Below are 19,975 nucleotides of genomic sequence, written 5' to 3' on the forward strand. Positions count from 1 at the left end.
GTGAAGAAGAAACTGGAATCTCAATTGGCTGCTGATCCAGGAATGAGTTATGCTTTAATGCAAGCTGAGTTGAAGGCAAAATGGGACATTGAGACTGAATATTGGCAGCTTCATAGGGCAAGGACAGCTGCTAGAGAGCAAGTTGCAGGTTCACACGTTGAGAGCTACAATAATTTGCATGAATACATTGCACAAGTTCAAATGTCAAACCCTAGAACTTTTATAAAATTTGAATCAATGCCAAGGAAAAATTTGGATGAGCCACTTGTCTTTAGCTCCATTTTCATATGTTTTGAAGCAATGAAAGTGGGATTTTTGGAGGGATGTAAGCCTCTCATTGGATTGGATGGATGCTTCCTGAAGGGCCCTTTTGGAGGATGTTTATTGAGTGTTGTTACTCTAGATGGGAATAAGGGGGGGTGTTCCCACTAGCTTTTGCAATTGTTCAAAATGAATGCACTGCAACATGGACCTTCTTCCTTGACTGTCTTAGACAATGCACTGGACCGGGATATGATTCAAAGCCGTGGACATTCATTTCAGACAGACAAAAGGTAACTTCCTCCAAAGTATTTCATATTTCACTTTCAACTTTTTAGCTAATGATGTTGAATTTTTTTTGAACATAGGGATTGCTTGAGGTTGTGAGGACACAGTTTGAAGGTTCAATCCACAGATATTGTTGTCAACATTTGTTAATGAACTTCAAGAAGCGCTTTGCAGGGGTGATGTTGAGGAAGGAATTTTGGATGGCAGCTAAGTCTAGCCATAGTTATGCATTTAAGCAGCATATGAAGAATGTTGAGGCTAAGAATGAGGGAAGGGCTGCAAAATGGTTACTGGATATTCCTATTTCACATTGGAGTAGACATGCCTTTCATCCAGCAGCTAAAAGCGTTGATGTGACAAATAACATGACAGAGAGTTTCAACAGCTGGCTTGGAAACTTGAGGAACAAACCAATTGTTGAGCTAATAGACTCTATTAGGCAGAAATGCATGGTTATGCTTCATAAAAGGTTTGCAGTGGCTACTGCTTGGGAAGGGAGAGTAACTCCAAAATGCAAGTGTACATTGAACAGATTGATAAAAGAATCTAGACAATGCAGAATACTACCAAGTAACAATAATGAGTTTGAGGTGAGAGAGGGGCCTATGGCTTTTGCTGTTGACATTGGGAAAAAGACATGCACCTGCAATTATTGGGACATGTCAGGTCTTCCATGTAAACATGCTTGCATTGCACTTGGATACATGAGACTCAATCTTGAAGACTTTTGTCACGAGTATTTCACAGTAGAGAAGTATGTAAAGGCCTACAAAGGAGTCATTCATCTAATTCCAAATTACAACATCCCACCACAAACTGACTTTCCATTCCTAAAGCCTCCAAACGTTAAAAGGAAGCTTGGCAGACCAAAAGAAAGGAGAATACTTCAAGAGGAAGAAGCTCATCCAAGCACAGCTAAAAGATCTTGCACAGTTAGGTGTGTGACATGCAAGCAACTAGGCCATAGTAAGAGAACATGCGAGCAAGCCCCACCAGCCATATCTCAGGTCAGATTCACTTTTGCAATCTCAATAATTAATATGATGTTTTATATTATGTGAATACTTACTACGTACCATTTGTTTTATTAGAGGAACAAACAACTTGTGCAAAGAGGAGGAAAAAAATCATCTGGATCTGATGCTATTGTGGAAAGAGGTACTGCTGCTGCTATGGGAAGAGGTGTTATTGCAACAAGAGGGAGAGGTGTTGCTGCAACAAGAGACAGAGGTGCTTCTGCTTTGAGAGGGAGAGGTGCTTCTAGTTTGAGAGGGAGAGGTCCTTCTGGTTTGAGAGGGAGAGGAGCTTCTGGTTTGAGAGGGAGAGGACATCCTATATCGTGAATATATATATTTTGTTCTGTGTTAAATATGTTGCAGATTTGGTTTTTTGGTTCAAATGTTGAAGATGGTTTTTTTGTGGACTAATATGATGCGGATATTCTTTTGGATTGTTGAGGTGTTGCAGATGGTATTTTGGGCTTCACATCTTACAGTATGGATATCCTGCTATGTGCATTTTGTGTGAACAGGTGCTGCTGCTGACAACAGATTGCACAGTTAGGGAGAACAAAGAATCTTTTGATTTTCTAGCAAGCACAAGAACAAATGTGTAACTTTTTTTTTCCATTGTGTCTGTCTTTTTCTTGACAGCAAACATGCAAGTGTGGACCAAGTTTGATTTGAGTAGGGTTTTTGTGATGCACATTATGTAAATATGTTGTTTTTGTCTTTTGTGAATTGCAAACATTTGACTAATGACAATGGCACTATTTGTAACCACTCTTTTGCATGGGAGCCAAGTTTGAATAAATATTTTTGCTTTGCAGTTACTATACTTAACAAAAAGTACACATTTTATTGCAGAAAGTATATTACATTCAAGTCATCTTCAAATTGACTGTGCCCAGCTGAGCTACTAACATTCAACAACTAACCCACCACATTAACACAGCCAACTACAAAAACAACAACTACAAAAAACTAACCAAACTACCCTAAATACATAAAAAAAAAAAAAATTATTATTCACAATCCTCTGTTACCCTTGAACAGCAACATTACAAGTAAGGTGAAAAGCATCATGATAGCCATCAAGCATATGAATATCAACTTCTTCAAGCTGTCAATCTCCTACTCCAAGCACTCCCTTTTTCCTCCAATGGTCACAATCTTACTGTACATTTTCATCATCTCCCTCTTCATGTACAACATCTCTTCCTTAAATTCAAACAAGTCAGTAGCTACACTCCTTGAGATCGATCTGATGAATCTATAGCTTTACACCAACCAAGAAAAGACCCGCATGCATTTTCAATACAGTAATAATACAGTTGATTTTTTTTTTTTTTGTGTCTATGAGATCCTAATGCCTGCTTTTTTCCCACACTTGCAATACATATTCACATATCTTCCTTCCCATGCTCCATCGGCTGTGCTTGAAGAAGACATGTAGGCTGTCGCTTGTTACCTGCAAATGGAGATGAGCTTTTGTTTTTTCCCTTTCTTCCTTTCTCTGTGTTTTGTGAGAATGCAATTTGGTCAAACCTCCTTTATTTTCATACACAGTTCAGTAAGGGCATTCTTCGTCATTATAAAATGTCTGCCTTTGTTTTGAACTGATTTTAACGGAAAAAAAACCTACTTTTTGGATGGAAGGACTTTTTAATTAGACGGAGTTAAACCTGAGGGACTAGTTATATATTAGCGCAAACCTTGGGATTAGTTGAATAATTATGTAAAACCTGAGGGAATAAATAATAATTTTCCCTTTTAGTTATTTAGGGAACCTCCTTTCCATCTGTGCATTTGTTCTAGTTTCTGAATAACAAAAAAAGATGGAAACTTGTGAAAATTCAAGAAAAGTGAGGGACTCAAATGCAAAAATCCAAACGGCCTTTATAACTGCGAGATGGAGATTTGGCAGTTTGTAGCAACTGCACACTGAAAGTTATATTTCCCAATTCACAGTTTCACATACACAAAATCACAAAGAACCCTAACCATGGAATCTCTGAATGCAAAGGGAGATTCTGCTTTCAGTAAAATTCCTAGAGCTGCAGACATTCCAGTTTATGCTGTGAGTCTATTGAACAAAAATAATTATCTCACTTGATATAATCGACTAGCTAGGCCATTACTAAATGTCGTATCTGTGAATTAAATTTATAATTTATTTTTGAAAAACTTGTTAAGCTGTACTTGGTATTGATATTTCTAACAATTTATACGTATAAAAATCCTTCCTGAAACAGGTAATGGCTGCTTTTAGCAAAGACCCGAGCCCAGTTAAGCTCAATTTGGGGGTTGGTGTTTATAGAACAGAGGTGGGTGTCACTTATATCTGAATTTTAGTATTTGATCCCACTTGAATTTTCAGAAATACTTTTGCAATTCATCTGTTTGTATAATTTCCACCTCTTGACGCCTGGCCTGCGTTGATTTGTGAATTTTGTGTTGGCTTTATTTGTGATATAACAGGATGGAAAGCCCCATCTCTTGGATGTGGTTAGACGAGTAGAGCAGCAACTACTTGATGACATGTAATAAGCTTTAAGCTTGAATTGCAGTTTAAATTGTTTTAGTTATTAAACTCTAATTTACATGATGTTCAGGTCTGTCACTAAGGAATATCTCCCTATTACTGGGTCAGCAGATTTTAATAAATTGAGCGCTGAACTTGTTTTTGGTGCTGACAGGTATAGTGATCTAACCCTATGATGCACGTAACTCTCAGCCATGAGCATTTCTATTCCACTGGTCTGTTTCCCCGTATAACACAATGTTCTCTTGTGTAAAGTTGTACTTAAATTGTCTTTTCCTGTTATCGTCTTCATATTTTTGCATTTCAGTTTCCGTGCTGTATGGATCTAATCTGCACATAGATATATTAAGGTGTAGTTTGGTGAGACTTAATTGAATGTAATGTAACGGAGTAAATGAAGTTTTGGTTCTTTGTAGATAACCTTAAAATTCATTGTGACATGAAGTTACATAATTCCAAGAATATCCTAAATTCTTTATGGGGAATGAAATTCTTTAAATTGAAGAATATGGCTTCTTGAATTATGCACAGGATGTAGGATTTGAATTTTTTTTTTTTTTTTAATTTTTGTTATGATGTAATAGTTAGTTTGTCCTATACTTCTAGTGACTCTCCTCCTTCACTTCTAGGAGAATATGCCTTTCTTTGCTAATTGCATACTTCATCTTCTTGGAAGTAGCCCCGCTATCACAGAGAACAGAGTGACTACAGTCCAGTGTGTGGCAGGTACTGGTGCACTGAGGATTGGAGCTGAGTTCTTAGCCAAACATTATCACCAAGTAAGCACTTACTTTAATCACTTAATGTTTTGCTATTCTTCAATATTTCATTTGTATGGTTTAGATAAGATGTTATATCCTTGTATCTACCTCAATGTGCAGAACATAGTGTACCTTCCTCAGCCAACATATGGAAATCACCCTAATTTTTTCTTAGCAGTAGGACATACTTTGAAGACTTACCGATACTATGATCCTGCAACTCATGGGCTGGATTTTCAAGGTTTGTATTCTTTAGAGTATTTTCTACATATATTCTTCCTCATCGCTCTTTTTTTTTTTAGGTCTTACTTTGCACTCTGGACTTCCATTTTGTGTATTGTCCAATCCATTATGCTTACCATAGGCATGATTGATTTTATATTCTAATACTTCCCCAGATTTGCAAATTTGCAATGAGTTGTCGTCTAATGATCTATTGCCTTTAAAGAGAGAACGCTGTTTTTTTTGCAGCGGAGCTACTTTTTTGACAAAGGAATTTGTTTCGTTGTTAGTTCTGGTTATTATATTTCATTCTTGTGGCTTTGATTGATGTCCTGTTTATTTTCTTTGTGTTAGGATTATTGGAGGATCTCAGTTCTGCACCATCAGGAGCCATTGTACTTCTCCAAGCATGTGGGCACAACCCTACGGGTGTTGATCCAACTCTTGAGCAATGGGAGCATATCAGGCAGCTAATGAGGTTAAAAGGACTGCTACCTTTCTTTGATTGTGCTTATCAGGTAGACAACTATGGGAATAATGCTAAATCCTTCAGCGCTTCCTAAGCATGATAGCCTCCTCCTCCTTTCTATTCCTTGTTTCTTCTAATGGTATGATTCCTCTCAATCCAGGGCTTTGTAAGTGGAAATTTGGATATGGATGCTCAATCAATTCGAGTGTTTGTGGCAGATGGTGGTGAATGCCTTGTAGCTCAATCTTATTCAAAGATCATGGGAATCTATGCGGACCGCGTTGGTGCACTTAGCATTGTATGGCACTAACATATAGCATTTATCATTAACCAACTTGCATTTGTGTATTCAAAGGTGCTATCAGCTAGAACTGTTTTGATTTCTTCCTCACAACATGGAATTTCCATAAGCTTTGCATACGCAATTTTGTTGTTTTTTCTGCATCTAATATCACTCATAATCCACTTCACTGGATATTGTTTGATTGTATATTCAACAAGTTCAATATGTTGTAGGTGTGCAAGACAGCAGATGTGGCGAGCCGGGTTAATAGCCAGCTGAAACTTGTGATCAGACCCTCTTATTCAAACCCGCCCATTCATGGGGCAGCTGTTGTGGCTACCATCCTAAATGACAGGTATTGTATATTTATTCACCTTCTCTGTCAAGTTAAACTTGAAATTTTGAATTGTAACTTTCAGCTATATTTTTATTCTCAACTAGAGATAGGTAGTTGATAAAATTGTGTACAATTACCCTTACCTGTTATAGTCAATTGCGACTAAATAGAAGCAATATAGAATATACAAGAATGTGTTACTCCTACTTTTGGAGATTAGGTAAATATGGCACCTTTAGTTAAAAGACTCCCCTTTTTATGAGTGTCAGTCAGGATCGTAGTAAGAAGTTTTGATGGTGCCAATTTAACTAAAGAAGGTAATAAATTAAAATATATATTATATAGTATTAATCACTCTGCAACTGATAAAATCAACAAAGTGCTCATTATCCCTGATATAGAAATGAAGACACTGAGTGGATGGATATTCTGAACCTTTCTTCCCCTTTTAAGTCATTCAGTGCTTATCTGTAGGGAAATGGTCACTGAATGGACCGTTGAGTTGAAGGCAATGACTAATCGCATTATTAACTTGCGCCGGCAACTTTTTGATGCTTTGTGTGATAAAGGTAACTGTACTAGACTTTCAGTATATGAATTGGGAGGTTTTTGGAAGCTATTGAATTCACTGTACTAATTGCTCTTAACCAGACTCTCAGCATATGAATTGGGAGGTTTCGGAAGCTATTGAATAATTGACCATAAGTTAAACATATTTGAAGAGAAGTGATATAAACAAGCTTTTTTGCTATGAATGCTCATAATCATAGACATGAACTTTTGCAGGAACACCTGGGGATTGGAGCCACGTTACAAGGCAGGTTGGAATGTATGCTTTCTCTGGATTGAATGACGAACAAGTTGCGTTCATAATGAAAGACTACCACATCTACATGTCTCCTGATGGGTACTTAAATCTATTCACAATTTTTAATTATTTAACAAAATAAGTTTTTAAGAGTCTACAGTGAACTTGCAGATAGTATAATGACTTAATTTTGTAACCTTTTAATGATACAGGAGGATAAACATGACAGGCCTGAGCACTAAAACGATCCCTTATTTTGTAGAGGCAATTCATGCTGCTGTTACCCGGACTCTATAGAATCGGATTTCCTGAAAAAATAGATGAAGTTGGCATTTCACTGCTGCCATTAAATTGCAGATTTTGGGCACATCTTTTACAAGTTGTGGGCTTTCTTAATCACAGTTGGCAGTATTTGTACCTTGATTGGTCATTTCAACATATTTGCTATTTATTCTTTGTTTTTTTAGTACCGGATAAAGGAATTTGAATATTAATCTATTGTCAGGTTTTACACACATTTAGTTATGCTTTTGTGTACCTTGCCATTATCTCTTATTTGGGCAAATTTAAAGCATTAAACATTTAAAATTCTCTTTTATTATATAAGTAAATACTGAATTAGGCCATCGGTTCTGTAAACCATCAGTTCCGGACCTGGAACCAATACAAACATGGCGTGTTCTAGTTTCAGGACTATATTCAGTTACAAAACTCTTTTTATGTTTTTTTTTTTTTTTTTCTTGGTAAACCTTTTTATGCTTCTTCGTTCCATTAAGTGTCGCTATTAAAATTTTTTTTTCACTTCAATTATTATATTAAAAATTAAAGGATTATTAATTTTTATTTTATTTTATCTGCTTTTCAATATCATTACTAAATTAGTAATAATTATTTAGCATATTAATAAAAAGATAATTTAATTCATTAATAATTGTCAATTTATAGAACTGAGTTATTAAATGAAATTCTGAAATTCTTTATATATAGATTTGGATGAAGTAATATTAGTATTAGTATGTAGACTACTTTTAATAACTCTAGTAAGGGTGATTCGCTTACTTAGATCTAATCTATAAGTTTATCACAGCAAATTAATAAAAAAAATAAAATTTTATTAAAATAGATATATTTCTGATGATATGTTTAAAAATAAAATAAAAATATTTTTTAAATATTTTCTATTTTTGATAAATGAAAATGGCAGAAGAGTTGGTCTAAAAAGTATAATTTCTATAATTTGACCGGATTGGGATGAGAAGATTAGAAGTTTCCAAAAGGAGCTAACTTACCTAGGGAACGATGAAATATAATCCGAAGCTTGCGTCTATCGAGAAACGTGCCACCTCGGCTCTTTCTTTTAGTAACAAACAACCTTACCATTTCAATTTCTATTTCTATTAGTAGACTTCAAGGGAAAGGGATTGTTCTGCTATCCGCCAAGAAGTAACAAACATTTTCATCTTCTTTAACTGAAATACTCCAAACTCAGCCCAAAACATTTTGTCTGTGTCAGCAGATAACGACCACCGTCATTCGCCGCGTAAGCCTCTCTGCTACGGTTGACTCTTCTTCTCCTTTAACTAAACAAAACGAGAACAATTAACAGTCAAGAAGAGGAAAGAACGAGTTGTTTATATAAATTAGCTAGATTTTAGACCAAAAAAAAAAAAAGATTGAAAATGCGTTCTGATCAGTTTATGTCTTCTTCTTCTTCTTCTTCTTGGGCGAGTGATCGGAGAATAAGCGTTCTGGCTAGACATCTCGGTGTCGAGATGGACTCTCAAAGCGATACCATCATCTCTGCTTCTCCCACTTCCGGTTTTCAAGGCAATTCTGTTTTCTCTCACGTTGATCGCGCCCCTGAGGATCCAATTCTCGGTGTATGCATCTATCTCAATTGTTTATTAATGAGATTCTGATCGATTTAGAGTTGAAAGCTCTTATGATCCGGTCAATTATCTCTTTTTCATGTTCAATTTATTTTATTTTATTTTCCTAAATAGGTAACCGTGGCGTATAACAAAGACCCCAGCCCTGTTAAGCTGAACTTGGGAGTTGGCGCTTATCGAACTGAGGTTAGTTATCCCTTTTTTTTTTTCATTGCTTTCTTTTATCAAATTGTACAATCACGGATTGATTTTAATAATGAGTGAATTTTAAGATTAAGATAAAGAAGCAATTCGACTTTTTATGTATATACTTTATTTTTTTCTAATGGTGGATGTTTTAATGGATATAGTACTCAGTGGCATGTACAAGTGCTTTGGTTTTGCAGTCACTGTAGAATAAGTCTATTTTAGATGGATGTCCTGTGAGACTGAAAGTGGGTTATCTTTTTGTTGTGCAATAGGAAGGGAAACCTCTGGTTCTGAATGTAGTGAGAAAAGCTGAGCAGCAGCTTGTTAATGACAGGTGAGCTTTTTGCTGTTGTTGGCGTTTACTGCAACTCTTCATTGATGTCCTTATTTACATCCAAGTTACCTGTTTTATGTAGGTCACGCGTGAAGGAATATCTTCCCATTACTGGGCTCGCTGACTTCAATAAATTGAGTGCTAAGCTTATTTTTGGTGCTGACAGGTGCAATACTTTAACTACTTGTGCCACATGTTTATTTCTGATATCCTTTCTGCTACACTTGGTTCTTTTTAGATTTTGTTATGCAAATGCCTTTGCGTGCCATAATTTGTTTTACCTAATTTCTTTTTTCTTATCACTTGAAAATAGCAATGCTATTCAAGAGAACAGGGTTACCACAGTTCAGTGCTTGTCTGGTACTGGTTCTTTGAGGGTTGGAGCTGAATTTTTAGCCAGACATTATCACCAAGTAAATTACTTTGTCATTTCACCATTCATTTGTATCACTGTTATACATAATACAAACTTTGGCTTATCTGTCTTATTGTTTGCATTGCTATGCAGCGCATCATATACATTCCCCAGCCAACTTGGGGAAACCACCCTAAAGTTTTTACTTTGGCTGGGTTATCAGTAAAAACTTACCGGTATTATGATCCCACAACACGTGGACTGAACTTCCAAGGTTTGGAACCTCTACTATATAAGCTAGTAACTATCAAGTCTTTCGTTATAATGTTCTCTCCAAGCATGTAATTTTATTACTGTGCATCCATGAGTAAATGTTAATTTTCTTTCAACATTTTCTATCACAAAATAAGCTCTCTTTCAACATCCTCTCATTTTCTCCTGGTTATATTTTGGAGGACAGTTTAGTTTTGTGGGACTGTGTGGTTATTTTAATTTATGATATCTATTTTTTTAATGTGGTTAATAGGCTTGTTGGAAGATCTTGGGTCTGCTCCATCAGGAGCTATTGTACTTCTTCATGCATGTGCCCATAACCCCACAGGTGTTGATCCAACTTTGCAGCAGTGGGATCAAATAAGGCAGCTGATGAGATCAAAAGGGTTGATGCCTTTCTTTGACAGTGCCTATCAGGTAGACTACTTCAAATGCAACATCAGTTGCATGGATTATTAACTTACTAAGATTTAGCTGGCAGCTTCAGAAGATGATGTTCGTGTGGAATTACCCCCCTATCAGTTAAAATTATTTCATTGTTTTCCTAGGGTTTTGCAAGTGGAAGCCTGGACTCTGATGCACAATCTGTTCGCATGTTTGTTGCTGATGGTGGTGAACTTCTTGTAGCTCAAAGTTATGCAAAAAACATGGGGCTCTACGGGGAACGTGTTGGTGCCTTGAGCATTGTATGGCTCCAAACTTTGAATACCAATTTTACAGAGAATATTTCTACTCGATTGTTCCATAAACAATTGTGTCTTCATTCTTTGGTTTGATGCATATTATTAAATCAAAAAAGATATGTGATTCCTTAAATTTCACAAAGGTTTCCAAACTTTATGGAATAGTTGCAACCTTGTCGGCACCTAATGTTCATTTCCTTTGTGGAATGCATACCTTTACAGGTTTGCAGGACTGCTGATGTTGCGAGCAGGGTTGAGAGCCAGTTGAAACTTGTGATTAGACCCATGTATTCAAACCCACCCATTCATGGAGCATCTATAGTGGCTTTCATCCTAAAAGATAGGTAACCATATAGAAACTGTTCGTGTCCCCCTTTTACATTCTAGCATGGTTTTATTTTTATCTTTAGTGAAACAATGGATAAATCCAACCCCCGTTTTTTCTTCTGTATTCTATAATCAACTTTCTGATTCAAAAGGGAAAATAAACTCTCAGCCGGGGTCAGGTGGGCTGGACTTCATACTCTTAATTTCTGATGGTTTGCCTGCAGGAATTTGTACAATGAGTGGACCATTGAGCTGAAGGCAATGGCTGACCGTATTATCTGCATGCGCCAGCAGCTATTTGATGCCTTGCACGCTAGAGGTTTTCCATTCTTGACTTTCTTTTCTCCATGCTTCTAATAGTGTTATTGTTCCAATAATTATACTCTACCAAAAGACGGGGCAAGTGGTGATTGATATTCATTGTAGATGTTGGAACTCAGAATTGTAGTCACTTGGAGCACACATCGATTGTGCACATGCAATGTTAGTTTGTAGGAGAAACTTTACATGTCTCTGCACAGGTAGCATTATCCATGCTTGAATTTTCTTGTTCACTACATTATCTATTTCGTCTCTCGAATTTGGCAGGAACACCTGGTGACTGGAGTCACATAATTAAACAAATTGGGATGTTCACTTTTACTGGACTCAACTCCAAGCAAGTTGCCTTCATGACTAAAGAATACCATATCTACATGACATCTGATGGGTAATTTACTCTCATTTCAAAGACGATGATTCTATCCCCCGTTTGATGCTGCCTTGAAAGTTCTAACTAGAATTCGCATATCGTATGCAGGAGGATTAGCATGGCTGGTCTGAGCTCTAAGACAGTTCCTCACCTTGCAGACGCAATACATGCAGCCGTTACTCGTGTTATGTAGAAGCAAGAATCTGGCACGTATCTTTGGTTGATTCCCTTTTGTTTTTGCTGTTGTAGATAATAATTGCGCCTCTACATGTGGGGGGTGAAAATGAAAAGTCTTCTTTGAAATAAGTTTTTTTCTTGTGCAAGTTAGTTACAATTGTGGACGTTCTGCATTTATAAACCTCTTTTTCTTCCCTTTCTATTTTTTAATTTTCTTCCTTCTCTCAATGTTCAAACATTCACCCACCAAGGCGTTAAATATCTTTCATTTTCAATATATATTGAGCTTTGTCCATTATTAGTAACTGAGATTGTTCTTGTCTCTATTTCAATATCCTTTCAACTTCTAGAAAGCAATATCAATATCTATAAGAACTGATATCAACTACAACTCGAAAGCAATATGAATCTTGTACATCAAAATAATATGTTGTTTTTTAATATAAGGTGTAAAATTATTACACAAACTAAGGTTATGCCACAAGATTGATTTAGAACTTCAGAGTGCCACAAGCTTTTTTATCAAAATTCAGGGATTCAAATGCATTTGGCATTTTTGTTTTTACTTTACAATTTAAAAGAAAAAAAAAAGGAAATTAGTGGGTATGGGGAGAAACTACAAGCAACTCCTTTCTCTAAGAGAGAGGAAAAGGGGTTTTGGGAACATTGTTAAAAAATTCGTGGGGTAAATTTATATTTGCGATTTTTTTTTTTTTTTTTTTTGGGAATATATTAGAAATAAATTAAAGTTATGAAGTGAGAAAATTGACACGCTCGGGAGATGATCATGGTCTTTCATTAATTAATTAATTTTTGGACTTCAAACAGACAATGAACAATAGGAAGAAAGAGCAAAAATGACAGCAGTATACATATATATATATTACAAAATACAAATTATGACAGCAGAATTCGTCGTCCACGAGAACTTGCTATCTGCAGCCTTTCAGCAGATAGGAAGAGGGGCTAGAGAAGCTCATAGCAGATGAAGATTTCCCTCTTTCTGTTCCCTTCCCAGGTGTCTCACATTCACTGAAGTCTAGGGTACGGCATTCCGTCTGCATAATTTCCAAACAGTATTTTCAATTGTTGAAAGTTCAAAATTACGAAAATATAAAAAGAGTATGCTCTTCATAAACAACAAGGACATACCAAAGCCAAATGCGAATGATTTTCAGGCTGGTTCTTTTGTGCACCATTGTTTTCTTGGTCTTTATAGGACCGTCTTTTTTCCAATATTGTTTCGGGAGTTTCATTTCCCAGAACCTCTAAAGCATCAGCATATGCAGGTGCAGTCTGCTCACTTAGCTGCCTCATCAATCCAAGGGCATCATAGCTTCTATCCCCAGGACTCATAAAATACCCAATATCCTGAAAAGAAGTTGCTCGCATTTTAGAAATCTTGAAAAGCAGCAGTAAACAACAGAGAAAAGTTATGCAGTAAAGCTTCTTCTCATACCTCAATAGATATGTCTGTGTCAACTCTTGGGCCAGGTAGGAAAGAATTTATGAACCAAGGAGATTTCCATGCTGAAGGAGATTCAATACTCCATTTGAAAGGAGTTTCGCCAAATCTGAAATTGAAAAAGGAAAACCATTAACAAGTGACTCACAAGGAAACGCCATATGGATATAAGAAAAAAAAAAATCATATTATACTCACATGCTAAGATTTTCAGTAGCAGCATCTTTCGCATTGTTATTGGATGTACACTCTGAAGGTGCTGATGAAGGAAGTGATTGTACTGATGTAGTTGCTGCAATTAAATGACTTTCATGATTCTTTTTGCTAATAGTAGGGGAGCAAACAAGTATACATGAATTTCCAGAAGAAGATTCCGAAGCAATGCATTGTTCAGATAATGTTCCCAATATTCTACGGTACAAATTCTTTGGAGTTCTAGAACTAGGAGCAAATGCTTTATCTGATTTAAAGCCATCAGGAGAAAATAGCAGATCACTTATGCTATCTTCAAGAAGAATTACAGAAGGCTGTTCCACCTGTCAAAAGAAGGAAGAGGGAAAAGATACGAATACAAATATTAGGACAGGAGCTAGGAAATTATTTTAGATACTAGGAGAAGAAAAGGATAAAGAATGAGAAAGTGTGCAATTAGAATCAATCAACTGAAGTCCTGGCTAATCTCAAATTTAAAACAGCATAGCAAAAAAAAAATTTAAAAAGAAGGAAAGACTCACAATTTGTGCACTAGCATCTGCATGAACCTTGTCCTTAGCATCAGCATCAACAGCACATTGCTCCATGTTGTCCTGGGAATTACTGCTATGACAATTCTTCTCAGAAATTTGATTGTCTTCGAATGCAGAGCAATCTCTCCCCTTTTCTTGTCTACCTTCGAAAGCAGGATCTACATTTTCCTTATCTTCATAGGAGGACCCATGGTTCCTTTTCTGATTAGAAGAAGGAGACAGCAGAGTAGCACTTTGTGTCTCTTTCTCAGCAAATATAACATCCAACCTTGAAAACTCTTTTGTCAAACTAGATGCCATGTCAACCTCAAGCTTTTTTTCAATTCTTCTATCAGACAAAGGTGACAACAAATCACGATTTCGTTTCTTCAAAATGGATGGTGTACCAGTGAAAGTCTTAGCAGCACTCTTCAGCACAGCATCAGGACTATCATCCCGAGATGGTGAGTCCCATAGCCTAAATGGAGTACTGCAATTCATGGAAGACATCATCAGTTGGCGAATACCAAGAGGACTGTACTCTTGCTGCATATCACTTCCAGATTGTATAAGATCACAGCTCAGAAAAGGAATATCCAGACTTGGAAAACGAGGAGGTTCATAGCATAGAGCTCCATCTTGCTGTTCTCTTTGCTCATTTAATATTTCATTCACATGACATGACTGCAGAGTATTAGAACCTGAATCAAAAGTATTCACAGACACTAATTTTGAAGGTTCCTTCATATAATGTTGCTCTTGCATGTCTGTGGTATCTGTACCATTATCACAGGGGTGACTATCACTGCCATTGGTATATACGAAGCCATCATGTTGACTTGTAATAAACTCTTGTTCATGGCCTGCAAAAGAGTGACCCATAAACTGATTTGGTTCCCTTCCACATATTAGTGTACTATCATCAGCTGAAAGTAGCGAAGGACCAGATGGAAATGATTGACTGCTTGAAGTAGGCAATACACCAGATTTTAAAGAAGTATTTGATTGTGAAGTTCTGTCAATTTGAGACATCTGGATGTCTGATGATTGACAATTCAAGGAATCTATACATGCAACTGAGTTTGAGCCCTTTGTAAAACTTCCAGAGGAAAAAATGCCACCATTCATTGCCTCCGAAAATAAGAACCGGCAACATTCCTCATCAGATATTAACATGTGCTCTGCTTTTGTAGATGTTGCAGCGATATTTCCCATGGAAGTAGGAACATTCACCAGTTCGTGGCTTTCATTAGCAGCTATACAATTAGTTGGAAACCCTGTTGATTCCTGCCCTAGTTCTAGTGGAGACATGTGAGGCAAATCCTGTAAATTCAATTGGTAATCACAAGGTATATCTGGGATGGAAAAAGTGACATCTCCAACTGATGTAAAGTACTGTTCTGAACAAGATGGTGGACTAGAGCTTCGCTCCTTTCCAAGACCAGACTCTTCGGTCAGCTGGAATTCTTCCCGTAAAACTGCATTACCTAAGCCACCTGCAGATTGTGAGCATCCAGCGAGAATTGACTCTTGACTGCATTCTGATATTTCCTCTGTTTCTGTTCCACATTTTGGAGCACTATCATCTCCACTGCTTTGCACCATAGAAGAAGGCATGGTTTGATTTTGATGCGGAACAAGAGGAACACCTTGAAACTGTTCCAATAGACCTGATGCCAAGTAAGAGTCCAATTTCTTCTTCACAGAACTGTTCCAGTGATTTTTTATAGCATTGTCTGTCCTGTTGATCACACAAGCATAGATGGATCACAACTCTTGATTAAGGTAATCCTCAAGAAAGCATGTACAAGTATCAAACAGCAGAGAAAATGAAAAAGAGATAAAAACCAATGAAATTTAAGCAACTAAAAAACGAAAAGTAGAGAACATCTCTAATGAAAATAGAACAAAAATTGCCAACTCTTCTTCAAATAATAAATGACAAACCTTCCAGGCAAGAACTTTGTCAGCTCTGCCCATCTATTCCCATAAATCTGATGAGCACGAATCAAGGCCAACTCCTCCTGTTGGGTCCATGCCTCTTTATTTATTGAAGGATTAAGATGATTATGCCACCTGAAGGATAAAAAAACAGAATCTGAAAATCTATTCAAACTAACAGAAAATGGGTAACATGGATAGATCGATTAAATCTGCTATAGCTATCTTACCTTTCTCTGCACTGTTTTCCAATTCGTCCAGGTAAATGTTGGGCAATTGTGGACCACTTTTTTGGCCCATATTTGTTGACCAGTTCAATTATTATTTCATCCTCCTGTTTTACATTTTGAAGAGAAAATATGTAGTTACATGTTTGTTATCATGAAAATCCTTTTAGTCCAATTTAATGTAAAAGTTAGCAAAAACTTGAGCAGAATCAGAATTAATATGGACAGGAAAACTATGGATACCTCCTTCGACCATGGACCTTTAACAAGCTCCGGATTTAAAACCTTCTGCCACCTATGTAGGCATTGTACATCAGTCCTGTCCTTGAAACACTCAGCTACAGACAGCCCAATTTTATAATTAGATAATTGGATATATAATAACATATAGCAGGGAAGCAAAGGTAGAGACTGAGAAATAAAAGTAGATCGACTGAAATAGGGCCATCAGAAGGAAAAAAACGAGCCATAAGAGTTAAAAAAGAGTAGTTCAAATCTCAAGAAACACTAGAACAAGGGCAAAGAATGGGAATGAGCTCAGATGAGGCAAGACCGATCAAGCTATTACTAACATGTGCCCTGACATAACACCATTATGAGCCCTATCGCTATATTATTGAGAAGTCAGATGAGTACAATTAAACTCAGAAGAAAACATCTGTGCAACATTCCAAATGTTGATTGAACCAACACATCAAGTTGACCATGGAGAGACCATATTTTTCAAATTACACATTGCACAAACACTCACAAGCACACAGCATCAAACGAAAGTTAGAAGTGAAGCTTAAGTCAAAGCACTCCAGAATAGCTTCTTGATAAGAATTCTCAAGGAACTGAACTAGTTGGACAAAGCAACATGCAATAGATTGTGTTCTAGTGGTCCCGTAAACTGAGACTTCTCACCTTTTATTATCCATCATTAATATTTTAATGGTAGAAGGCGACATCATCTGTAAGCTAGTAAAATTAAGAACAATCCTTTAATGTTCTTCAGGAACTGTTGATTTTCAATAAAGGTAGAAATATGCAATTTGAAGGTCATTGCCCAATAGTGACTAGCTCATGCAAAGGAATCCAACAGTTCAAATAACTAGTGAAAAGAAAATATGAAAAATGAGGAAAGCGAACAAGTGGAAGATAATTAATTGTCATTTTTTACAAGATACTGGTGGAGATAAACTTATAAGTTCACAGCCATACCAATTTTTTTCCAGTTCTTTCCCTTGAAACGCTGAACAGCTTTGCGCAAAATCTCATCCTAAACACAAATTAAATTCAAATAACTTATGCAAAAATAAGAAAGAAAGCATGTCCTGATTATTTTTCTTTTTTTTTTTTTTTTTGTTGGGGGGGGGGGGGGGGGGGGGGGGGCAGTCTAAGATTAAATAATTACCTCTTCAGCTGTCCACTGCCCCTTGGTGGAACGCCTTGCAGGGCCACTGGTCCGTCTGCCAAAAAGTAAGAATAATATTAATAATAAACATGTTTCGAATCAAACTCTCTATTAACAGGGTTATTCTCTCTATCAAAGGACATTCTAGTAAAAGCAACCGCAGCAATAGCAAGTATTATAATAAAACACCACTTTGAAATCCTTAAATGTCAAATTAATGGGAACTAAGAACCAAAACTTCCCATCCTATGAAGAAAAAGACTAGAGATTAGTAGTTCTAGTTGCAGGGATATAACAAGGAAAGCTATGGAAACAACTGTAATCAAGTTAAAAACTAGCAAGGGTAAGAAATTAAACGCCAAGCAAAGCATGCATTATAAGTGTATCTGAAGTATAAGAAGCACATTGTAGAGCAACAGGCAATACTTCTCCATGCTTCAACGATATAAGAATTAAGATGTTCCAAAAGACAAGTATGCCAAAATAAAAGAGATGGATGGCATCTGAAATATTACCCATGCAAAGGCCGGATTCTCTGAACACCCTCATTCTGCCCATCTGAAGGAGCAGAAATTGACTTATCACTTTCCATTGTTCTTTGATACGCAAATAAAGCAGCATACCCCAATTCCAACTCTACAGCAATTTTCTCCAGAGTATGTTCTCCAAATCATTATAAATCTCCCTAGTAAGCGTTTTGAATTTCCCTCTTGCCAGACACAGTCACAACCTAAAATAGAAACAAAGAATGGAAGTTAATATAAATGTACTTTCCTAGTGACACTGTCTAAGTGTTTCAATAAACAAATGAGTTTTACCATCAAATCAGAAAAATAAACGACTTGACGATTATAGTTAAATTAGTCAACTAAAAGCATATAAAACCAAATACTGTCTGTACAAGGTACAATTTTCCACACATAAATTCTGCTAGGGTTCAGTAACAATAAAATAAGGTATCAGGCTTATCACAGTTACCGTAGGGTTTGAAATTCAAAATTCAACACGATGAGATTCCAGTTATCCATACTGCAAATCATCAATCGAATTTTCTTAAAATCAAACTCTAGACCTTGATCGAAATCACAAATTTCAAAATTTGTTTAAAATAAACCAAAAAGTACTAACCGATTATTTGGATCGTTCAAATTTCGTCAAATCCAAAACCATCAAAAGCAAGATTAAATAGCACAAATTTTACAGAACATGTTCAGAAATTCACCAAAAATTTCAAATATAACGTTTAACAAAAGAGAAAAGAAAAAAAGGTAAAGCAAGCACTTACAGAAGTGAGCTTTAGAAAGAGAAATGCAGCGAAAGCGAGGAGAGACCAGGACGATGATCGAATCGATATGGTGCGCATTTGCAGATCCTACAGAAATAGTGAGAGATATAGAGAGAGATCTGCAAATGCTTACTGAGAAAGTATAGTATAGTAACAGAGAGAGAGAGAGAGAGATAGAGAGAGAGAAATTGAAACGGTCCAGAGAGCTATTCAAACATAAAGGGGCGGACTCTAGAGTTTCAAACCCTATGGTTAAAGATCGAGCATATTTGGTTGCTTTGATCCGTTTAGATATTGACACGTGTAGTCATAGCCGTCCCTTTCAAGTGGCTGTTTTTAAAATTCAACGGGCAAATTGTTTACCAGCAAAAATTTAAATCAGAAAAAACGTAGCTGGCCCTTAACCTACTCGTATTTTATGAAATAAATTTTGAAAAAATATTATTTCTGCGTTTCGTTTATTATGTATTCAAAACATTTTTATATAAAAAAATGGTGGTAAGAATTTAACATTTTTTAATCCTACAGATAAGATAGATAATTTACTCCATTCATGTGTGTATTTTATCATTCAAATTATATATATATATATATATATATATATATATATATATGAAAGGAATATATATATTGCATGAAATAAAAAATAAATAAAAAAAAAATATTGCATAAAAATATTTATAAACTGAATATGTAATAATAATTAACTGAATTTGAGAACGTAACAATTTTATCTATTTAAAATATTTTGTCATGACTTTAACATTAACATTCACTTTTAAAGCATCATTTTGCATTTTTATAGACAAAATTTAAAATTTTAGAAAAAGAAAACAATAAGTTAAATTTAAATCTTATGAGATGAAAAGCTTTATTTATGTTCATTTTTTTTAACCATTAGACCAATATAAATTCAAAAATTAAACAAAAAGTTTCATATTTATTGATTTAAGAATTGAATGGAAAATTAACTAAATATAATACAAATCTCTTCTGACATTCAAATTGACAATAGTTAATTTCTCAAATGTTCAGATCTTAAAAAG

General features: G+C 35.9%; 3 protein-coding genes across 5 annotated transcripts; 2 read left to right on the forward strand and 1 right to left on the reverse strand.

The window, feature by feature from the left end:
- The first annotated feature begins 3,469 nt into the window (after positions 1-3,469).
- On the forward strand, positions 3,470-7,497 carry LOC149494036 (aspartate aminotransferase, cytoplasmic-like). 3 transcript variants are annotated; one of them, XM_089725347.1, is made up of 12 exons: positions 3,470-3,627; positions 3,803-3,874; positions 4,029-4,090; positions 4,163-4,246; positions 4,769-4,871; positions 4,974-5,094; positions 5,430-5,593; positions 5,705-5,842; positions 6,061-6,182; positions 6,639-6,733; positions 6,951-7,071; positions 7,185-7,497. In XM_089725347.1, exons 1-12 carry the CDS (start codon positions 3,553-3,555, stop codon positions 7,267-7,269), a joined length of 1,242 nt encoding a protein of 413 aa, XP_089581473.1. In that variant the 5' UTR covers positions 3,470-3,552; the 3' UTR covers positions 7,270-7,497. The 3 variants fall into 3 exon arrangements, 2 of the variants coding, with proteins under 2 accessions (XP_089581473.1, XP_089581474.1); XM_089725348.1 differs by having other exon boundaries at positions 4,772-4,871; XR_016322260.1 differs by lacking the exon at positions 6,639-6,733.
- A 799-nt stretch (positions 7,498-8,296) lies between these two features.
- On the forward strand, positions 8,297-12,092 carry ASP3 (aspartate aminotransferase 3). The gene is made up of 12 exons (XM_089724735.1): positions 8,297-8,852; positions 8,976-9,047; positions 9,323-9,384; positions 9,467-9,550; positions 9,698-9,797; positions 9,893-10,013; positions 10,266-10,429; positions 10,561-10,698; positions 10,918-11,039; positions 11,247-11,341; positions 11,611-11,731; positions 11,822-12,092. Exons 1-12 carry the CDS (start codon positions 8,652-8,654, stop codon positions 11,904-11,906), a joined length of 1,365 nt encoding a protein of 454 aa, XP_089580861.1. The 5' UTR covers positions 8,297-8,651; the 3' UTR covers positions 11,907-12,092.
- A 563-nt stretch (positions 12,093-12,655) lies between these two features.
- On the reverse strand, positions 12,656-19,152 carry MYB3R-4 (myb domain protein 3r-4). The gene is made up of 12 exons (XM_089724734.1): positions 18,930-19,152; positions 18,160-18,374; positions 17,645-17,699; positions 17,452-17,509; positions 16,492-16,586; positions 16,252-16,355; positions 16,028-16,156; positions 14,090-15,821; positions 13,554-13,891; positions 13,350-13,464; positions 13,043-13,261; positions 12,656-12,948 (listed from the first exon to the last, which is right to left on the reverse strand). The coding sequence occupies exons 2-12, from the start codon at positions 18,234-18,236 to the stop codon at positions 12,823-12,825; spliced, it is 3,048 nt and encodes a 1,015-aa protein (XP_089580860.1). The 5' UTR covers positions 18,237-18,374; positions 18,930-19,152; the 3' UTR covers positions 12,656-12,822.
- Positions 19,153-19,975: the final 823 nt, after the last annotated feature.

The sequence above is a fragment of the Jatropha curcas genome, chromosome 8, assembly GCF_041381405.1.
Source record: "Jatropha curcas cultivar XTBG-Jc1 chromosome 8, XTBG_Jcur_1.0, whole genome shotgun sequence".
Classification (NCBI taxonomy): Eukaryota; Viridiplantae; Streptophyta; class Magnoliopsida; order Malpighiales; family Euphorbiaceae; genus Jatropha; species Jatropha curcas.

Bases quoted from the DNA above. Each gene is read 5' to 3' on its own strand.
- ASP3 (XM_089724735.1), top strand. From the start codon at position 8,652: ATGCGTTCTGATCAGTTTATGTCTTCTTCTTCTTCTTCTTCTTGGGCG. The intron at 9,551-9,697 runs GTGCAATACTTT...ACTTGAAAATAG, and splicing joins CTTATTTTTGGTGCTGACAG to CAATGCTATTCAAGAGAACA. The intron at 10,430-10,560 runs GTAGACTACTTC...TTGTTTTCCTAG, and splicing joins TCTTTGACAGTGCCTATCAG to GGTTTTGCAAGTGGAAGCCT.
- MYB3R-4 (XM_089724734.1), bottom strand. From the start codon at position 18,236: ATGGAAAGTGATAAGTCAATTTCTGCTCCTTCAGATGGGCAGAATGAG. The intron at 17,700-18,159 runs GTAATATTTCAG...ACTTTTTGGCAG, and splicing joins AGAATCCGGCCTTTGCATGG to ACGGACCAGTGGCCCTGCAA. The intron at 12,949-13,042 runs GTATGTCCTTGT...GAAATTATGCAG, and splicing joins ATCATTCGCATTTGGCTTTG to ACGGAATGCCGTACCCTAGA.
- LOC149494036 (XM_089725347.1), top strand. From the start codon at position 3,553: ATGGAATCTCTGAATGCAAAGGGAGATTCTGCTTTCAGTAAAATTCCT. The intron at 4,872-4,973 runs GTAAGCACTTAC...CTCAATGTGCAG, and splicing joins TAGCCAAACATTATCACCAA to AACATAGTGTACCTTCCTCA. The intron at 6,183-6,638 runs GTATTGTATATT...GCTTATCTGTAG, and splicing joins GCTACCATCCTAAATGACAG to GGAAATGGTCACTGAATGGA.